This window comes from Diorhabda sublineata, chromosome 9, assembly GCF_026230105.1.
Source record: "Diorhabda sublineata isolate icDioSubl1.1 chromosome 9, icDioSubl1.1, whole genome shotgun sequence".
NCBI lineage: Eukaryota > Metazoa > Arthropoda > Insecta > Coleoptera > Chrysomelidae > Diorhabda > Diorhabda sublineata.
In genome coordinates, this window is record NC_079482.1 from 25079052 (window position 1) to 25100589 (window position 21538).

At 35.3% G+C, this 21538-nt stretch overlaps 1 protein-coding gene across 2 annotated transcripts in view; it reads left to right on the forward strand.

Annotated features, from left to right (window-relative positions):
• LOC130448750 (fibronectin type-III domain-containing protein 3A) overlaps nt 1-21538 on the forward strand; it is a 108767-nt gene that overhangs the window by 47428 nt on the left and 39801 nt on the right. For both annotated transcript variants that reach the window (XM_056786248.1, XM_056786249.1), the window contains one exon: nt 16106-16290. In XM_056786248.1, coding sequence (XP_056642226.1) covers nt 16106-16290 — 185 coding nt within the window. The remainder of the gene's footprint in view (nt 1-16105; nt 16291-21538) is intronic.

Genomic DNA, 21538 nt, shown 5'->3' on the forward strand with positions numbered 1-21538 from the left:
TACTGTTTCGTATATAAAAATAGACTTTAGTTTGGTTATATTATTAAAAGCGTCTCTTTTATGTGAATCTCTCATATTTCCAGACAGCGAAACATTTATAAAAGTATATACGAGAGTGGTGTTTATAAATTAATAAAAAAAAATTCTTTCGAATAAATCATACTCTAGAATCAATTCGAGACATTTATTATTATGCTGTTTTGGTTTATTTATAACCATCGTCAATCTCCCAATTCTAAGTAGAGAGACATTAAAATCAAGGACGTTCACTTTCGAATACGAAACACAAGAGTTTGTTAAACTTTTCGATATTCGCAATTATAAGTTTCAAAACTGGTTTCGTGTATTTTTAGAAAAGCTGGCAGCCATATTTTTCGAGTAAACAATTTATAAACTGATTTCAAATAATATTAAGATCGCTAACTAGATAAATATTCAAATTTAAATTATCTACACTGCTCGACAATCTTGAATATCGTACGTTATGACGAAATTAAAATAAACGCGCAAAAAATTATTCACTCACTTATAGACATGATCGACAAGGATGTACCAGTGTCTGTTGCATTCATTAATAGATTTTGGTTGAAGATAAAGTAAAATTCGCTTTCCGAAAAGGCCGATTCTTCAGAGGAGTCCACCTGGTAGCATATGAAATAGAAGACGTAGATTTGTGGCAGCTAGATCCTATATATATTCTGAATATTCTGAATTTTCTTAAAGGACTGGGATGCCCATTATCGCATCAAGACAAGTGGACCCAATAGATCCTTTAGATCGCGGTGTCTATAAAAACAAATCAGCAACAAGTCTTCTTTTTTACCACCTGCATGCCCAATCGGTGGATTGGGTAGCTTGAGAAGGGAATGTTGCCGGTCCCAAGCCCGGATAAAGAAGGAGGGTTCTTGGGTTAGGTTAGCTCCCTGCCTAAGATAAAAACATTGCTCAAACAACCGATACTTTGCCTTTGAGAATGCAGCAAGTAAATTTCCTTAATCATTCCAGTATTTTTTTTCAAAAATTATTCGTGAATTTGAACTCTCGAAAAACAAAACTCATAGTTCTTAGAAATTTGAAAATAAAAAGAGTAAATATTGAATTTAGATAATTAAATTGATTATATTCTACGGAAACTAAAAATACCAAATTCTCTATAATTTTCGAAACCAAAACAAAACGATCTGAACGTTTACAGAAAATATTAAAAACAAATATTTCCTTACGATCATAAATTTCTAATTAGATCTAATCGCAACATATCATATACCGTGAATATGAAATTGAAATTTTAATAATGAGAACGGACAGAGAAAATATTTTTAGAAAGTACGAGGTCTGGCTAATAAATAACCTCCCTAGATGTGCAGTAACAGTTTGAAACGAATGTGTTTATTTCTCGTTAAATTGAAAAAAAAATCCTAGAGGCTTATGGAGACAATTCTCTAACTCGTGCGCGAGTTTTTGAGGGGTGTAAACGTTTTAGTGAGGGTCGAGAGAGCACTGAAGATGACCAACGCCCTGTGACTGATTCAACTCCGGAAACCGTGATCAAAATTAACCAAATTGTGCCGATAAAGAACCGGTGAAAAAAATTTTACACACGACAAAAGCCTGCGAAGTTGGTGCCAAAAAATCTAACTCCCGATCAAAAACTCTTGCGTTAACGGGTCTGCTCAGATTTCCTTGGAAGGTTGGGAAGTTTAGAAAAAGATTTGCTTTGAAAGAGATCCGATTTGAGTCGATGGTAGCGATATACCAAAGAAGACTTCCAGCACTGCTTCGATCAATGGAAAAAAACGTACGGAAAGGTGTGTGACAAGAAGAGGGAGTATATTGAAGGGGAGCATTCGAATGTAAACTCTTTTTTGTAACCAGTCTAGTTAATTAATAGCCATACAATTCGATTGAGTGCTATAAATTGTTGCAAGAGGCTTATGGGGACAATTCTCTAACTCGTGCGCGAGTTTTTGAGGGGTGTAAGTGTTTTAGTGAGGGTCGAGAGAGCACTGAAGATGACCAACGCCCTGTGACTGATTCAACTCCGGAAACCGTGATCAAAATTAACCAAATTGTGCCGATAAAGAACCGGTGAAAAAAATTTTACACACGACAAAAGTCTGTGCGAAGTTGGTGCCAAAAAATCTAACTCCCGATCAAAAGCTCTTGCGTCAACGGGTCTGCTCAGATTAGAAAAAGATCTGCTTTGAAAGGGATCCGATTTGAATCGATGGTAGCGATATACCAGAGCTTTTCCAAAGAAGACTTCCAGCACTGCTTCGATCAATGGAAAAAAACGTACGGAAAGGTGCGTGACAAGGGGAGGGAGTATATTGAAGGGGCGTATTCGAATGTAAACCCTTTTTTGTAACCAGTCTCGTTATTTAATAGTCATACCTCGTATTCATTCTCGAAATTCTGTTTTTCTCGTGCCGATGGATTCTCCAAATGAATTTGAAAAATGCTTAATTCAGGTTCAATTTTTTTTCATATGTGGTTACCGGGGGTTTGGGGGTAGTTTAAACTTAAATTTTAACAAGAAGATGTAGATACGAACCTATCTGTTCACATGTTTACAATATATAGAGGTTTTTGGTAGAATAATTGAAGATTTTGACTTCGTATTTGATGAAATCGACGATGATGATGAAGAAATTAGAAATTATCAACATCGTCGACGCGCTTATACGTTCTACAGCGAAATTTAATGTGTTTTTATCTAAAACATGATCGTTTTTGTTATTATCTTTATTAAATTCATTTGCGTTTAGAGTTTAAACCATAGTTTAATCTTCAGTTTTACCATTAATCAGGGATCGGCAGCCTTTTGAAGCAGAAAAGCCAAAAATTACAATTGAATGATGAATAGTACTTTATAATTAGAGTACAAAACATAGAACAATTTAACATTTACTCACAACCTCAACTCGTAGTTCAATATTAAAGAATTAGAGCGAACGAATTCAATGGAGGCGGTGGCTGGTGCATGGTTTCAGAAAGTTTGGACAAATTTGTCTCATAACTTGGGTGTTTCAAACATGTTTATAAATTTTCGTTTGTTATTTGACTTCTTACTGTCGTTCCAAGATTACCAGCACGCCAAATGCCTACTTCTTTACCTCAAGACTATTCAATGCGTCGCGGCATTTCTTTCAGATCTATCCACTTTTGTTTCGACACGTACATAGACCTCGAAGTCTTCTAACTTTTCAATTCTGTAAATTTTGCATTCCACAAAGCTTTAAATCCATCAATTGCGTTTCTACAGATCCAGGTTCAATTCCAAATGACTCGGGGTTTTACTATAAATGCTGGAGTGGTTGTATTGTTCAAATCTGTCAACCAAATTGAATTATGTTACCGCTCCGAATATCTTCTACAAAATCATTCAATTTTTCTTCATAACGAACCAATTGTTCTACCAAAAACCTATGATGGGTTTCCCTTTTCTTGCAATTTTATATTTTCGCTGTGATATCCACCATCAACCACTCTTTGATTCGGGGCAATTAATCTTTTAGGAGTGTATTCATTTCATACAAGAACGAAGTTTCAACACCTCACCTTTGGAAATCCGTCGCTCTTTATTAAGAAGAAGAGGATCCGGAATACAGAGTCTTCATTGTTTAAACTGGATGCTATTAACAATTCTGATTACAAAATTGGTAAACTCGACTATTTCGCTCAAAAATTTTTAGACACAAAGCGCTTTTTGGTGTATTACGAATCAAACTTTGGTGATTTATTTGGTTCTGAATTCATTGCATTTTTACAAGACATTCGCTTTATCTTCTCCTCTAGTTCGCCTTGAGAAAGTAAAATAAGAAAATCTGATGTGTGATTTCGACGAGAAGGTGGATTAACTCGATCTTAATATTCCAAAAGGTGTATATTAAGAATTTCCTCGCTAAATTAGTGACCAGATCACATATGTTTTGATAAAAACTGAAATATGTCAATTTTTACACGTTATTTTGGATTGATTTTCATAAAAAGGCACAAAAAAACATATAAAAAGGTATATATGCCGATAAAAAAATACGAGATTACAATTTTTTCGAGTTTTCCATAATAAAAAAATATAGTTTGGAGTTTAGGGTTATTTAGCTATATATCATATTATCAAAATACGTTTTATCAATTATCATTTCATCTCTAAGCAATATTTTAAAATGTGTATCACAAGTTTTTTGTAAAAAAAAATATTATATCGATATTTGAATGGAAACCGTCCACGGAATTAAATGATTCTACCAAATGTAGGTATCCTCGTTAATTTTTAAATGTGAATGAACTCTTTTAACCGTTAAATTTTCGATACTTTCAATGTAGTTATGAAGCGAGAGAGCTGGGGGGCTGCCTGCCTTCGAATGTCGTCGACACGGCTATAGGTATAGGTATCCACGTTTTCTATTTAACCACTCTATTAGATTTAGTAGTAAGTAAAAGTTTATTATTTGTATACGCTTACGTAAATCCATATTTTTAAAACTAATTAGACATTACAAGAAATAGAAATCAAACCCGACATCATCACTATAAAAAAATTTTTTCTAAATGGTATAAGGAAACTTTCAGATGCTTTTTTTCGTAAAAATCTTTTATTTTGTCTCGCCCAATAAGGATTCCGTCAAGGGTCTTTCCAAACACCAATTTTTACTATTGGAAACCCAACAGAAATTTACTACATCTTGAATATCAAACTATGTTTCATCTAGAAAAATTATGTGTCTATTAGAACTTCGGTAGTCTTTTATCTGAAGCAAAAAATATTGTAACCATCGAACTATCCTTGACGATTCAGTTTTTTGTGTTTAAAACCACATACTGACAAAACTTGTCGCTGGTATAATTTTTTTCTGGATAATCTGCTACTTTTTGTACCTTGTCCTACTTATAAAATCTTGAATAGCTTTATCAACTTATTTCAGTTTTTCTTCACATGTTTTCCGGTTCTGTGAATGATACACAGCAACCCCAAATGGTAAATTTATTCAGTTAATTCGGCAAATCGTATTATATTGCAATATCAAATTTGTCTGTTTTATAAACATCCGAATATACTTAAAATAACTTCATCATTCGCCTATGGTCTAAAGAACGCAATATTTCTATTCATTTAAAGAGAATTATGGATTTAATAAATCTCACTTAGCCACGCCACTGCTTATCGAAGACTGTCTGACAAGAATATTTCAAAGAAATTGTGTACGTACGCCTTCCGACAACTTCGGCCAATAGAAATGCATTTATGTTTACGATTTGATAGATTTTTATCGAATTTTATACGGGGAATAAACATTATTTATTAATTTGGTATGAGTGCCGTTCGAATTTATGAAATATTGGTTGTACCTCGTGAACATACATTTTCCGATATGTGTTTAACTAATTAAACTCAAATTCTCATTTTCCGGAAACATATTTTCTTTATTTCGAATTATCCTGCAGTAATAGTTGAGTTTTCAGTTTCTGATTGAGGAAATTATTGAAACTAAGACATCTTCAAAAATACTACGATTCTGCGTTTTTCTGGGTGCGATTTTTGTTATATTTTTTTTTACCCAGTAACATTAACCGTTTCTGCGATTTGGCCGTTTTTAATTGTTCACTATGTATAAAAATAACGAACTGAAAATATTTTTATGTAATTGATACCAAATTCGATAATATGCTGATGCTTGTGTCCCACAGCATTAAACCAATTCATTAATTATATGAGCAGATAAGAAATTTTTCATTTCAGCAATTATTGGTGATACGTAATCTTCTATTTTACTGATAATTTATTTAAACAAATTTTAATACTAATGATATTTGGACAATGGATTGAATATTTTCATTAAACAATGGGTGCTAGAAACTAGTTAAAAACACCGAAAAACACGCTTTTATCCATAATCAAATCAAGCAAAAAAGTAATTCTTGGCGGCCTAAGAATAGATTCACTATTCTATGATATTTTATGTTAGTATATCCCGGCACTTTAATTGCGTTCGTTAGCCGAGCGGGCTAAGGCGTCGATCCCCAGATTCGCCGGTCGGTCGTGGGTTCAAATCCCGTTCACGCTGTAAAAAAATTATTTTAGGTCTCTTCTGTTTTAACATTAATTTTTTTCAATAATTTTTGAAAGATAAGATAAGTAAGGGTGCGCGCACGTTTAAAGCAACAGTAATACAAAAATGGACTTTCTTTTGAGACACTTTGTACTTTATCTAAGAGAAAATTTCTTTTTTTTTTTGCATTCGAAGTTTTTTCTTCGTGTATATTACATTCTAATCGATTACAAAGTGTCGAACGTAAAGACAAAGAAAATGTGAAACTATTTATTCAAATCAGAGGGTAATTTCGCAGCAGACGTCTAGGGGGTGTTCGACAAGGTCGCTTCTATAATTAACCCGCAGGGGTGTTCGACTTAAGAATAGAAATATTTCAGTTTAGTACAGAATGTAATCGATCCGTTCCTATTTTTTACATTAATAGGCAGTTTTTGTACATGTTCAGTATACAAGATGTTCAAAGAAAGACTGATCTATAGCCATGTACATCATAGTTTTAGAGACGTTGAGTACACCAGAAAGTGTAGAAACGATTTCTACATCATACACAGTGGAAGCTGGAAGATTCAAAGACTTTGTTCGAATCAAGACAATTTGTAAAAGTTAAACCATTTTATGATTATTGTAGAAAGTAATCTGGAGTCTTTTGTACAAGCAGCGCTGTATTTCTTAAGCTCATTATTGGCTTAAAAGCAAGAGTTAATTAGGAAGCTGGGGGCTTTCTTACTACTCAAACCCTTCTTAGAGATAAAAGCTTTCCTGAGACTGACCTGAACGGTGAAGGAGTATCATCTCATGGTACTTTAAAGAGAAGTTATTCCCGAAAAGTTATGTATTTTGTGAGGATGCTTTTCCATCAAAACAGGACCTTGATTGATTGGTTAGGTTTCAGATAATCCTCGTATACAGATAACGATGGTTATGATTTAAAAATGTTTTTCAATTCCCGCTGGAAACAAAAAGTGATTGTCCAACAGATTTCTGCTTGTTGATTATTAACAATAAAAATTTTATGGTACGGACATTTCGCTAATCGTGCCAATGGTTGACTGAATAAATTAAAATGTCGGTTCAACAGGTGTTCTCGAGGAACGACTTTTTTTTAAGTCAACGACATTGTTGAATCGCTTGCGTACTTAGTGAGCAGGGTTAATAAAAATCTCGCCATTTGTTTTTCATAATTACCTAAAATTTTTAATCTTTTATTTTTCGAATCTTCTACATATTCATTAATAATAAATTACTACAATTACATTTGATTTTCATATTTCAATTCGAAAAATCCTATTTCCTCGGCACCTAACCTACCGTGTATTACGCTTTGCGCTGGACTAAATACAGCGAACTTCTCTAATTACCTCACCCCAGACTGTTTTAAATGGAATAAACAGATTATTAATTATACCAAAGGACAATTTCTTAATAAATATACTTAATACTTAGTTAATTTGTTTATCAAGTTTTTTTTGTGGTTTTCTGGCTCTCACTGTTCTGTTTTCTAGTCTTCTTCATATCATTTCCTCTCATATTCTGTAGGTTTTGTTTTTAATACTTGCCTGAGTTAAATAACTGACTTCACAATTAATTATTAAACACAAAATAATTAAACTTGGTTACAATAACTCTACTAGCGTACTCGACGAATATCGAACTATAAAGAACCCAGTATCCATGTACAAGCTGCCTTAAATACTAAATCTTATCGTATAAAATAGGTACAGGGTTTGTCCGGAAAGTAATAGGACTGAGTCGATTTAAAAAAATTTATTGAGCCAATCGTTACAATTCTTTAAAAACTTTCAAAATAGGCTCCTTCTGCGTCGATGCAGCGCTGCCAGCGCGATTTCCAAGCATTGAAGGCGTCACGGAAGGCATTCTCCGGAATAGCCTTGAGAGCCGCGGTGCATGCTGCTTGGATCCCCTCTGTCGTCTCGAAATGTTTGCCTTTCATCGGCCTTTTCAGGAGAGGAAACAAAAAAAAGTCCGGGGGGGGGCCACATCTGGGCTCTAGGGCGGCTGCGGAAGCGTTGGAATGCCGGCCTTAGTCAGGTAGCTGTTCACAAGAAAGGCGGTGTGAGCCGGGGCGTTGTCGTGGTGCAACTTCCAGTCTGCTGCGATGTCTTGTCGGACCCCATTGGGCAATCAAACGAATACTTAGTCGACGGTCTGTGTTCAAAACGAGTCACATTTGTGTCACGGTGTTTGTCGAAGTCGAAGGTCTTCCAGCACGGTCTTCATCGGCGACCTCTTCCCGGCCCTCCAAAAAGGCCTGGTGCCACCGAAACACACCACTTCTTGCTAAAGCAACATCTGGGTAAGCCTGCTTGATCATATCAAACTTCTCTGCCGCAGATTTACCGAGTTTCACACAGAATTTAATCGCGTACCTCTGCTCTAACGAATGCTGCATTTTCGGCTTGCACAACTCACAGAAACACGTCGCGCGAAAATGCCTGTCCTTACTCTCCAGGTGCTTGGAGACAACTGACCAGCCGCTCGTTTGTTAGCTAGGAACGCCCTCTACCGAATCCAGTCGGTGCGCGCACGCTCTGAAGTACAATCGCGGCGGAAGAAAATCAGTCCTATTACTTTCCGGACAAACCCTGTATAATTAATTATAAAAATAGTTACGGTTGTTTAAAATCGCATCGATATAAAATGAAATCAAGTAATGGAACTTTAAGCGTCCAAGGGTCTCTTGAAATCACTTAACTATGTCGTTGATTCCCATTAGGAGTGGTCAGTGTACAATCTGCCTCAAGCACTAAATCTGGTAGACAAGAGGCATTAAAGTAAGACAAAAATTTCTCTATTTTTATGTCGAGTTTCTTTATTTTTGTGCTTATCGACAACGTCTTGATTTTATCTATGTTCCTGCTGTATTTTTTTATTGTTTGGTTGTACAGATATCGCCAGCCATACCAACACTTTTTTCTTTTGGAATACACTTCAAATTAGGATGCTAATCTGGCTAGTAAGGACATCATATTTCATTTTCATACTAAATTTTTGAAACAGAACAAGGAAGTGCGCGCGTTTTGTTTTTAATGTGGAAAAAATCTGCTGTTTATAAATTTCCAGATCAAAACGTTCGCCAGGTGTTGGTAGAGATAAAAATATACTTGTTGAAATCTGTCGTAAATTCAAATCGATGACTAACAAAACTAAATTCGTAAAATGCATCAATCACTATGAACTAATAGTCACTAATAACGAAATTGATAATGAACAGACTACGACTGTTGGTTAATTTGTTTATTTTTTCTTAAATAAAAAATAGAGTTTCCAAAGTTATTTTCAGATAAACCGAATACTTTTTTATCTTTCTAGAAGATCTACTTTTTATTAATTCATCTTCAACTTCAACGACTTCAATTTTCTTCTCCATCAAATAATATTTCAAGTGTTTCGTCACTATTTAAAATCGAACTTACCCTCATAAAGATACTCATGTCGAAATCAAGTACAATATCACCTCAAAGAATACTTGAACTATTATACTTAAAGATCACAATCTGAAGTGTACAATAACTTGATCTTGTGGAGGAGTTTTTGAAAACTACGGGACATAGTCGTTCATTATTTTTGTTTTTGAAAAATAAACAGTAAAAAACAAGTTCGAAATAAATATCCACCCTTAAGGGCCACACATTTTTGTATACGTTCAAACCAACTCTGGAAACATGTTTTCCATTCTGAAGCTGATATTGTAGAAAGCTGGTACAACAGCTTCTTAAGCTGATGAATATTTTGTTTGAAAGTTATTTCTAACCCATCTTCCTGCTGTCTCCTTTACGCAGGTGTTTTGGTAGTCCTCTACAAAGAAAAATTTTTGATTTATTAATTCTTTAACTGCTTTAACTAACTTTTTTCTTCAACTATCAAAGAGCGATACTTCGGAATATGTCATATTCTGTGCGGACTTGATATCCCTCGAAAAAAATGAACGTTTGGACCGGGCTTCATCATAAACTCTTTATTTATTAGTTTTCCGTTAAATTTATTCCACTTTAAGATGGTGGTATCGTTCCAAATCATCAGATTTATCTCCAAAAGCTTTTTTGGAGACTGTACGGAATGTGTCTTATTTTATAGTGGTCGACGGAAAAGTTTTCTTACAAACGTTGCTTTTATGATGGTTTTCTGCGGTTTTCCTGCAACCTGGTGAACTAATTCACCAGCCAAATGGCCGACGATAGGGAATAATGCAGCCGCAGCTGTACCCGCCCGCCTCCAATTACCCGCATAGAAAAAGAAGTCGTTTACATAGTAGAAGGCAGTTTCCAGTAAATATACCCTCAAATTATTGCGCAATTTCAATTGGCAAATGATTGTACACTATTTTGTATTGTAAAATATTGAGCCCTTAACTAATTCTGAACGTGGAGTAGGTAAATAAAGATAAATATTTATTAACTTATCCGTCCAAATCATCAGATTTATCTTCAAAAGCTTTTTTGGGGGTCCACATTCAAATTTTTAATAACTGTATGGAATATGTCGTATTTTATGCTGGTTTTCTGCGTTTTTCTTGTAACCTGGTGAACCGGTTCACCAGCCAAAAGGAAAATAAAGAAAAAAATTACAAAATATATCCCCAAACTGAGAGGAACCGTTTTTATTTAAGCTGGAGCTCTCTTTGAGTCACTTGGTCGTCTTTATTTTTCTCTCTTGTTCTAGCCTAGACCAGCTCACCACATCACCAACCCTGCAAAAGAGCAAATCCTATACCAGGATCGACTCCAACAAACTTTCCCATATAAAAAAAATATTCCGAGAGCTGTCATTGAAGTGTCTGAAGAAGATAATTTAGCTATCGAAACATGCAATAAAGTAATAAGTGTTGGTGTTGCGGTGGCAGTTTATTCAGTTTGATGTGCCTTGTATAAAATGACTCCTACTTTGTTGTAGCTGCTTAGCGTACGGCTTCTGACCAAATATGAAATACCGACTTATGTATAAGCGATTTCAGTGTCGTTGACTTCTTCTGTATGTATGTGTGTGTGTGTGTGTATGTGTAATTGTCATGGTCAAGGTAGAATTTTTATTCACTGTCTCAGTCTAGGCTATATGTGGCGACTTTGCCAAATAAAGCATTCGGTTTGCTAAACATTCCTAATATTAAACGATATTATTCATTAGAAGCGTTCTGTTGATAATATTTTGAAGATATATAGTGTTGTACAGTCCGGTTTACAGAAGTAGTTAATATAAACAGCTCCGGTCTTGTTTAACATCTGATTTGTTCACTCCATAAAATATGTAAAGTTACGTTCATCAAGATTTGGTGTTGGTTTTACGATTTAGTAGATTGCGGATTATCCCGCGACGAGTTCAATGTTTTCATTCGTCCTCGACGTCCTGATGGGTCCCGGTCGTGTGTTGCTTTCTTACTTGTTGCTCGGAACCTTCGCAACCCATGATCGAATCCAAATCTTCACTTGGGGCGGCACGTAACCGTGAACAAAATCTTCAACGAACATCCTACCAAAGAAACCGTTCGCCGTTTGTTGATAAAATCCCGTAACACCCCGTATTATATGAGGGATATTGTAAATAATGCTGAAGGGCGTTTGTACCTCCCCCTCTCGTTATTACGAGAAATATAATCAATGGAACCAGTAAAAATTCTTTGAACGTTTAGTTAACATCCATCAACGTTCTTTAATATCTAATAAAAACGAAGTCTTGTATATTTGTCGTGTTTCGTTTGGAAACAAAATATCAATTGTCAACGAAGAACAAATATAGTGAGAGAAATGTTTTATTGTCAAAAAATTTGTAGAGAAAAGCTTGTAAAAACTATAAAATTGAATAGAATAGAATGATTGTGCATTTTTTTGCATTGTAAAGTATTGAGCCCTTAACTAATTCGATTAAGAAAATGGTTACACTAAGTCTCCCGTTTAAATAAGTCTTTTGGATAATAAACAAGAGCATTGGGTAAAAAATACTGGACTTGGATAGAGCCTGGATAAAAAAATCTAGTCTAGAACTCATTGGTTGCTTGTGATAAAAAAAATTAGATATATATATATAGCAATAGTTAAAACTTTTGCTGCTGCAGATTACTGTGAACTAAACAGATTCGAATCTACGATAAAATTCAGATTAGGAGATAGATTTGGTGTAAAAACCGATGGGGAATTGTGCAAGTGCTTTAAATGTAACGATTTTTCAATTTTTTTCTTCTTCTTAACGTGCCGTATCAAGTCCCCTTCACGTTGAATCTTGAACTAGTCTAATTAACTGTCCTGCTTCTGTTATCCCAGTCCATTCTCTAATATTCTTCAACCAAAAGGTTTGTTTCCTTCCAATCCCTCTACGACCTTCAATTTTACTCATCATAATCGACTGGAGGATACCAAACCTGCTACCACGCATTATGTGTCCCAAATAAGCTATTTTCGTGCATTTAATATGATCTTTTAGGGACTGCATCGTTTGTTTGCATTGCTGTCCACGGTGTCTTGAGCAAAATCCTCTAAGTGATTAATGGTGGATAGTTTTTAAGTCCATGTTTCGACACCATATAAGATAATTGACCATATGTAGCATTTAATCAGCCAATTCTATATTTTAGTTGTTGAGTAATGCATTAACAAATATATTTGTAACTGGACACTCTTTGAATCGTTTGTCTGTTTACTTGTAGCTGTTATAATACGGCAAACTACTAAATACCATATATTTTGTTTTAGAACAGTTGATGTTTAGACCAATCACTCTTCCCACTCTGATAATGGCGTTTAAAAGGCATCGTTATCATTAATTTTTACTCCAAATGATAAGTTGTGTCCAGCTTGCTTGAATATCTTATCTGAATAGAAGAAGTGGTTAGGTTAGGTTAGGCATCGATTTTCCGTTGATTCGAACGTTCTTTGGCGCCAATACAATTTTTCGATGATTCTTTTCGAGCGCTGGGTGTATTATTCGACAAATACCAATACCGAAACTATGAATAATTAATATGCCCAATTAGTTAAAACGAAAATAAATTATTAGAAAAAAAAACGAAACGATGTATTTTCCACTTTTACGTCTCGGTCAATTTCAGTTTTAACCTGTAAAGTATCGTTAAAAAAAATATATTCATATTATACGATGTAAGCTCCCTGAGCACGATGATGACGCACTTAGTACGACCGGTCACCCGGTGCCGCTGTGGCGTCCTTGACGATGGCGTTGTCCTTTCTAGAATATCTCTACAATGACCTTCTGGTCCGTGCCGCATTTTGCAACAAGGGATTGAGAAAACTCATTTTATTGTATTCGTTCCTATCTGGTATATGTAGCAGATACTTTTATAAAATTCTAACGATGCCACTAAATACGTTTGTACAAGGTACTATCGGAAATCGGATAGAAGGATTGTCGTCCATTTACTAATATATCAAGTTATAGATTGATATAGTGCTTAGAAGACGTATAATTTGAGTTTTACCACATTTTGATGATCGTTTGAAAAATAATAATAAAATCTTCTACTTGAGCTCGTACTGTTTTACGTACCTTGCACGAGATTTATCCGGCAACGATTCAAGAACGGCCGCATTGCTTTCTTCGGTGATGTTTCCTTTTCCATCATCATTCATTGTTATCCATTAATTTAGACAAAACTTCGGATTAATCGAATAAATTAAAATTTTAAGGTTATGCAAAATCATCGAAATGAAACTGTCAACTGTCAACATTGAAGTTGTATACTCCAGAACGTTCCGAAAGCGTTTTGCAGTACGAAACTGTCACTTTCATGAAACACTCAAAACGCACCTTTCGATATGTAAATGAATACAGAATGAACAACTTTAAGATGGTTTCTCATGTTTTTTGTAGTTCTTAGGTAATTTCTTGAAGATTTACGTGCTGTTAGAAAACCAGCGTACAACTAACTAAGTCCACTACGTCATGAACACTTTTACATAATAGTTTGTCTGAAAATCAATGCCTAGGCAATATTTTGTGAAATCCAAAACGTATTTTTCACTTTTATAATATTTTGTTTCTATTTGCATTTTGTATGATAAAAATTTCATTCCAAAAGTTTCTATAGAGGTGGATTCTCCGACGACTTTAGAATAACTTTTAGTCTAGCCGGCTTAGACGTTTATTTGTATAATAAATAAGTTTAAAAATTGTTGTTTCGATTTACTGTTCTACAAGTGCAGAATAAATCTTATTCAGTAATAAGGGGACATTCAAGCGTCAGTCGGCGTTGTGTTATAGCTACGTAAACATGTCCGCCATTATTGATGCTCCCGCCAAGTGTGATTCGTTTCCTACAAGCTGAAGGCCTTAGTTCTGAAGGAATCTATAGGAAAATGAGTCGTGTATATGGGGAAAACTTCATGAGGGATGGTGTCGAATGTTTAAAGATGGCCGTAATGATGTACATGACGAAGAGGGCCAAGGACGCAAATCTGTCGTTTCAGATGACCTGGTTGAACGAGTTGACACCATTACTGCTTCGTCTACGGAATTTCCAGAAATTTTAAAGTTTGTTAGATTAGGTTGTCCTGACAAATGTCTCAATATCTTTCTGTAAACATCTTTGAAGATACGAGGTACGAATTCATTGTGACATGTGACAATTATTGTATCAAATTTTATGATGATGATTTTAATAAATTTAAATGCGAAATAATCGAAAACCAAAAGGTCTTGCAACATTTTATAATATATTCTAAACATTACATGAGAAAATATGTTTTTTCAGTGTATTATTTCGTACGTCACAATTTTACTGAATGTTTTTTTCTGCGCGTTGCTTTTTTTGTGTAACAATGTCAACGCGTAAAACTGCATTTATATGATCTGTTTGAATCGCATAAGTTAAGTTCTGTCTTAATGATCCGTATGCAGCGCTGCAGTTGGTCGCAGTTAATATCAGAAGAACAAAAAAAAAAAAGATTGAAACGTGGGCGTTGCCGTTGTGTGATAGGAGGTCAGGTGACCGGTGCATCTGGTTTCGCCGCATTATTTATTACTAAATCAGACATTCCTCTAACAACATTTGAAAATACCCAAGGTTAAGATCCAACAGTTTCGATGCAGTGTCCGCAAGTCGCAACTATTGGTGTAGTGTAGTGTAGTTTAATTGAAATGATTCATTATTGAAAAATTTTGGGATACTTTATATATAGGTGATTATTTTTCATATTCGACTTGCGCAATAATTTGTTAGATATCTCGCATTATTTTCGAGATATCGATAATTATCGCAACCTAACGTTGCTACGAAATTCGATTTATAGAATTGATGACGATTAATATTTTCGTCTAAAATAAACATTTTATTGGAGAACGTAGTTGCGACACCCTCCATGACATAACGTGACAGTTGACAGTTGACAATTGACAATTCCCGGTTAACTCAACTTTATCACATTTTGATAAATGAAAAGAAAGAACAATTACTTTTGATAATTAACCATCATTTGAATATTTTTTCTAAAAGAATTTTCTTTCGTTTAGTACTTTTTATAAAATAAGAAAAATATTTAGAAATCAATTGAAGATTTCGTCGAAAATTAAATGTAGAAATACGCTGTTTCGATCTTTTTTTTTAATAATTAACAATCCAGGTATCTCTATCGGTACTTTGAGCTAGTTATGTTTTCTGGAGGAAGGCTGCTAATCTGGCCCTTGTACCTTCTTCTTTTTCCCGGACTTGGTACCGGCAACGGTGCCACTAGGCTACTCAGCCCACCCAGAAACACTGCAGCAAAAGAACTAATATATAAGTCGAAGATAGATTGATGAAAATAAGAAATGGAGTAGAGATCGACTACGAAAGAGGTGAAGTGACAATCTAGAGCCAAGAGAGATATCGAAGAAATAGCAGTAGCTGAATTATTATGAGATAAAAAAGAAGAAGTGATTCCGTTTTAATTGACTCGGATCAATACAACCGTGAATGTTTACTAAGGCAGTTGCGTCAAAAAATAGAAAAAAAAACGCGTAGTAAAATCAGTTTCTCGAGGCCAAATCAGCACCAAACGAAAATTCGACATTTGATATTTATTTTTAATTAATTTCTTTGGTTGTAGGTCCGGTGACAGTTCCATTGGTATCAACGAATTCTTCACCTCCGATAGCGATGCCTGTTCAAGTTCCCCCGGGTCATATGGTGCAACAAATAGTTGACGAAAGTGGTACTTTACGACACGTCATATTATCACCGCAACATCCACCAAATATCTTACCGATGCCGTCACACAATCCACAACATTACGTAAGTACCGCGTATTTTAAATTCAACTTTTTAATCCACAAGATAATGACATCGTCCAATTCCTTATGAGGTTTGTTCATAGAGTTGAAATTAAAGATAGAGTGTAAGTAGGGGGGGGGGTCGCTCCTGATTGGTGCTCTTTCTCAGAGGAACTAGGATGTACTAAGAAGAGCGGTGACTGAGAGGGAGTTGTTCAACTTGATCCAGGTGCGAAAGGTTGGATACTCGGGTCACGTTTTTAGAGGAGAAAGATATACAATACCCCAATTGATCATACAAGGAAAGACCGATGGAAAGAGAAGCGTAGGTCGAAAACAAATGTCACGGCTACGTAATATGAAACACTTATAAATAGATGTCTGACCATAAGATAATCTCCAACACACTGTAGGTACAAGGCAGTAGAAGAAGAAGCTCTTTCTCTCTCTCTCTCTCTATAAGCACTTCTAGATCACTTAAACAAGCTTCCATAATTCTTTGCTTTCCTTTTTTCCACATAATGTATCTTCATTCTTTCCTCTTCTCATACCATTCCTTTCGTGGCTTTTCCTAGCTGTTTGTCTTACCTATTCTCGGCATCTAACCTTGTCGTAACTATTCAACTGTCTTCACCCTAAAACTGAAACACTGTTGATACTACAACAACCCTCATGATTACACTATTGGACGCACGTTTCGATAACCAAGTTATCGTCTTCAGAGACAAGACAAAGAAGACGATAACTTGGTTATCAAAACGCACGTCAGACAGTGTAATTGTGAGTCTTGGTGTAGTGATAATGTGTCAGTATGACTATTACCAAAGGTTCCAGAAATTCCAATTTAGTTGCAATATAACCATTAGAAGATCTGCGGATTGTAGGAAAAATCTACGAATATCAACAGAAGTCCTATCGGGGCACTGTCGCCTCATTAGATACCTGAAGACGCTAGACTTTGCAGATAATGCGACGTGCAGGTTTTTTTGTTGTACAGAAGACGAAACGTCTATTCTCGAAATGTGAACCTCCACAGCACTAGACCCCGAAATAGAACACGAAGATCTCTGGCAGCTACAGATTCCCCATATTCTGGACTCTCTAAAAGGATTAGAATCGACATATTAGCTATAAACACCGGGTTACCCAGTATCGCTGCAAGGGGGACATCATTGACAATATCTTCTTTCTATTTTTAACTTTATTAGCTTTTCTTTGATGCTTATTCTTCGCAGTACCTTCCATCCTTATCTGTCTGACTACTTCCTGACTCCGCGTCCTTTAATAACCACTCAGGTTCTAGGTTTATTATGAAGCTTTTCCAGTACTTTATCGAACATCTATATAGAAGGTAAATTCATCTTGGTAACTTCTTTTTCCTTCTTTCTTCTCCAAGTTGATCTCGCAATTTTTTTTGATTTGCGGTAACGAGTAGAAATCGTTGAGGATTGTACGGCGGATGATCCGTCAATTAGGTGTTTTGACTCTTCGAAAAACGTTTTCGATTAAACTGATGTGTGAAAGCTCGAATTGTTGTTGTCTTCCGCGATTGGTAGCAACCCTCTTACATGAACAGGTGCTTTCTAAAGTACTGTACATTGGACCCGTTAGACTTTGCAACTAAGAACTTCTCAGAACCAACATTTCCTATAATTTCTGGATCAAATCCAGCCTTATTTATATATCAAAGTCATGGAAATTTGACGGGCTTTCGACTAGATGAAAACAAGAGTTTTTCTTATCTTCTACGCACTTTGTTTTATTTGAAAAGTTTGCTGTATGAACTGAATTAGTTTCGTCGCTTTTTAAAGATTGATAATGACAAAAATAAAGTTGGTTCAGGTGTTTCATTGCTGGTTATAACTCAAAATCAAGAGGATTGAATTGTTTAGACATTCAAAAACAATGAAAAAACGTTTGAATAATTCAAATTACATTATTAAATTGAATATAATATGTATAAACAAAATTTCGTACGACAACAACACCACGAAAAAATTGTGTGAAAGCAATCACCTGATCAAAGGACACCTGTTGTGACCTTCATACTTGAAATGTCTGCGGATTATTTCTGTACAAAAAAAAAAAACACCTGAATCCGAACTTCGTTAATGGATTAAACGAATTTGGGTATTTTTCTGCAGATTCAACAATTCCAAGGTCGCATCATTAATTTTCATTTTTTGTTTTATCAACAATTTAAAAAAGCAAACGTGTTATATGGGGTTACGATAAACTAATCCACACATATATATATATATATATATATATATATATATATATATATATATATATATATATATAATATTCATAAAACGCACGATGTTAATTTTTGAAAAAAAAATTTGAAAACACGTCAATCAGTTTATCTTATTCGCGTCTTTTGACGTACATTACCAATCAAAAGTTATTGTTCACCCTATAGTAATCGTGATACAATAAAAATAAAAATAACACGATCGATTTTGATATTTGAAATATGGCATCATTGATGTGAATATGTCAAATCTGACATTGACATTATGAAATTTGACATTTGCAATAATAAACGTCAGAACGTGTTGTAATACGAGTGACATTTGAGTTGTCAACGGATAATTGAAATAAAATTAATACCAAATGAATTAAATCGCGAGATCAAAAATAAATTGCAAGATCAACGTTTTTCTAACCTTAAAAAGCAGTTGATGCGTTCAAATCACTTGTTTTGGAGATAATCGATCGTAATGGGAATAAATATTTTGACAATTGGTTCAAATGCATCCAAATATGTATGGATCCTAATGGAGAAGATTTTGAAGACATACCCAATTAAAAATATTTGTTTAGAGACAAATAATCGTTTGAAAACTATATAAATATCATTGAATAATCTTCCAGTTGCTCCAGTTCTCTCGCTAATATCTTGTGCCAATTTTCCATCTTGTGTTAGTGTCATGCCGAGGTATTTGAAGTTTTTCACAAGGCGGGCTCGGCAAAGATGGATGGAGATGCCTGGCATGACATGAAGCCCATATCCATGGACCACGTTGGTATCTCACCATACAACTGCTCCAGCTAAATAGGCGCGAAATCAGACTAGTGACCGGACACTCTAAGATTCCACCTTCACACCATGGGCATCACGGATGATCCGTGGTGCATGGAGGAGGATGAAACTGCAGACCACGTTATCTACGAATGCCCTATACTCGCAAGGGCGCGGTTTAAACACCTGGGAAAGCCCAACAACCTGCCTAACGACATGATCGGCTTCTCAAAGGACATCGGCCTTTGGTAACGTCAAGTGGGGCACTATCTGAAGACCTATGTGCTCAACGGCTTCAACAGTTGCCCATACCTGCGAACTATTCATATATACAGGGAAGGTTTTAGTTTTAGACCGACGTGACTAGACAAAAATTAATTATTTTAGTCATTATAGTAGAAGTATTACTACAATTGGGTGAATTTTAAATGAAATTCTATATATTCCGCCCTTTTTCTTTATGTGGTTCAGGTGGTTACGTATTCTAACCCAGAAACAGATTTTTTAAACGTGATATTCATTAAGTTGTATGATAGATTCTAGATGTTTAATAATTATCCAACTATCGACGATATGAAAACCGCAAACCTCAATAACCTATCAACGACTCTGTTCAAGAGAAATAATACTAGACAGCCATTTAAGAAGGATAAATAAGTTCACCAGGTTAGTTTCCGATGATGATCGAGTTAACTCGATCATAATTTCCGAAAAAAGTTCGATAAATTTTATCTACGACTGTGAGGTTACATTATTGACCGTTTATTTTATGACATTTAATTTTGAGGTGCTACTTGATTTTTTTTTTTTGAGATCCGACATCTATAACTCCTTGATGAGGTTTACTTCCAGTTATGTAACCTCCGATACCTCATACTACATCAGTTGATCATTTTTTACACTCCTTGTGTGTTTCTTTGACTCAATACTAAATCGATCAAATAATCAGATCAAGTCTGTTATTTGTTGAAGTTCAGATATTGATCCTAGTTCCAGCGAATCAGCCTCGTCGATCGGGCACCGGGAACGATTTGAATATCGAACCACCGCGTGTATATAGAATAAGTTGTTGTCGAAGGAAGATTACAAATAAAAGAGTTGTTTAATAAACTACAATTAACTTCCTGTGCCCCCCTCCCCCTTATCCGGTTCGTTTTGTGCAATTTCTTCCGACTAAGAGGAGACGTCGAAGAGAAAGTTATAATTATTGGAAAATTACTAGGAAACGTTAGTTACATTGTAGCAAATGAATATGTATCGACTTTCATTAAAACCATCCTATCCGGAATTAACTAGCTCATACTGGTATTACTTTACACCGATCTAAACAGACACAAAATCGAAAATAGACTGAGATACAGCACGCGTCAACTAATCAGTTGCTCGGATCCTCAAAATTCGTACAAATTCAGGATTATAAGTAGTAGGGAAGGAAAATATTGAACGTGCTTAATTATTTTGAAAATTAAAGTAACTGGTTAATGAACTGTACTCGCTTTCTGATTGTAAATTGTCACTTTTATAATTTCTAAGATAAAAGTGAATGAATTAATGATAATTCCAGAAGGGCGACACTTGCTTATTACAAACTATGAATTGAACTTTAACATTTTGGCTAGTCGTGTTGAAATGTTTATGTTCCGTTAGGGCGGTCAATAAGTTCTTGAACTGATATGGCAAATAGCAAAAATCTTCGTGCCCAGCTCAGTGACAAGTCTCAATAAGCTCTACCCAAAGTTTCAACGTGCTATTTCGATCGATTCTATCATAGTAGAGCTCGAACGACTAATCAGTCAAATTCTTTTGAAAAATGTTACAAATTGAGTTTAGCGACATGTCGAGGAAAGAAGGCGGTTTATGGTGACTCGTGGTCATCATTTTCAACAATTGAAAAATGGGTTTAAGTAGTTTCGCCGGAGACGATAATCATCAGAAGATTGCGTGCGGGAAGCTCTGGGACTAGTCCAAAAAACATTAAACGATCGGAAGAAGTTGTTCAGGAGTCTGAAGATAAAAGAAAAGATCGTAAGGATCCTTTATGAGCATTTAAATATGACTTCAATTAGTGCAAGGACGGTGCCTCGAAGCAACGTCGGATAGAATGTTATGGTCACCAAGACTGACCCATAATAAATAAAAGTATGGCTGCCGATGGTCGAAAATACTCGAACCACGCCGTATGTGACCGAACAACCGAAGCTTGAGTCCCCAAATGAATGGCCAAGACTGGGTTAACCAGAAT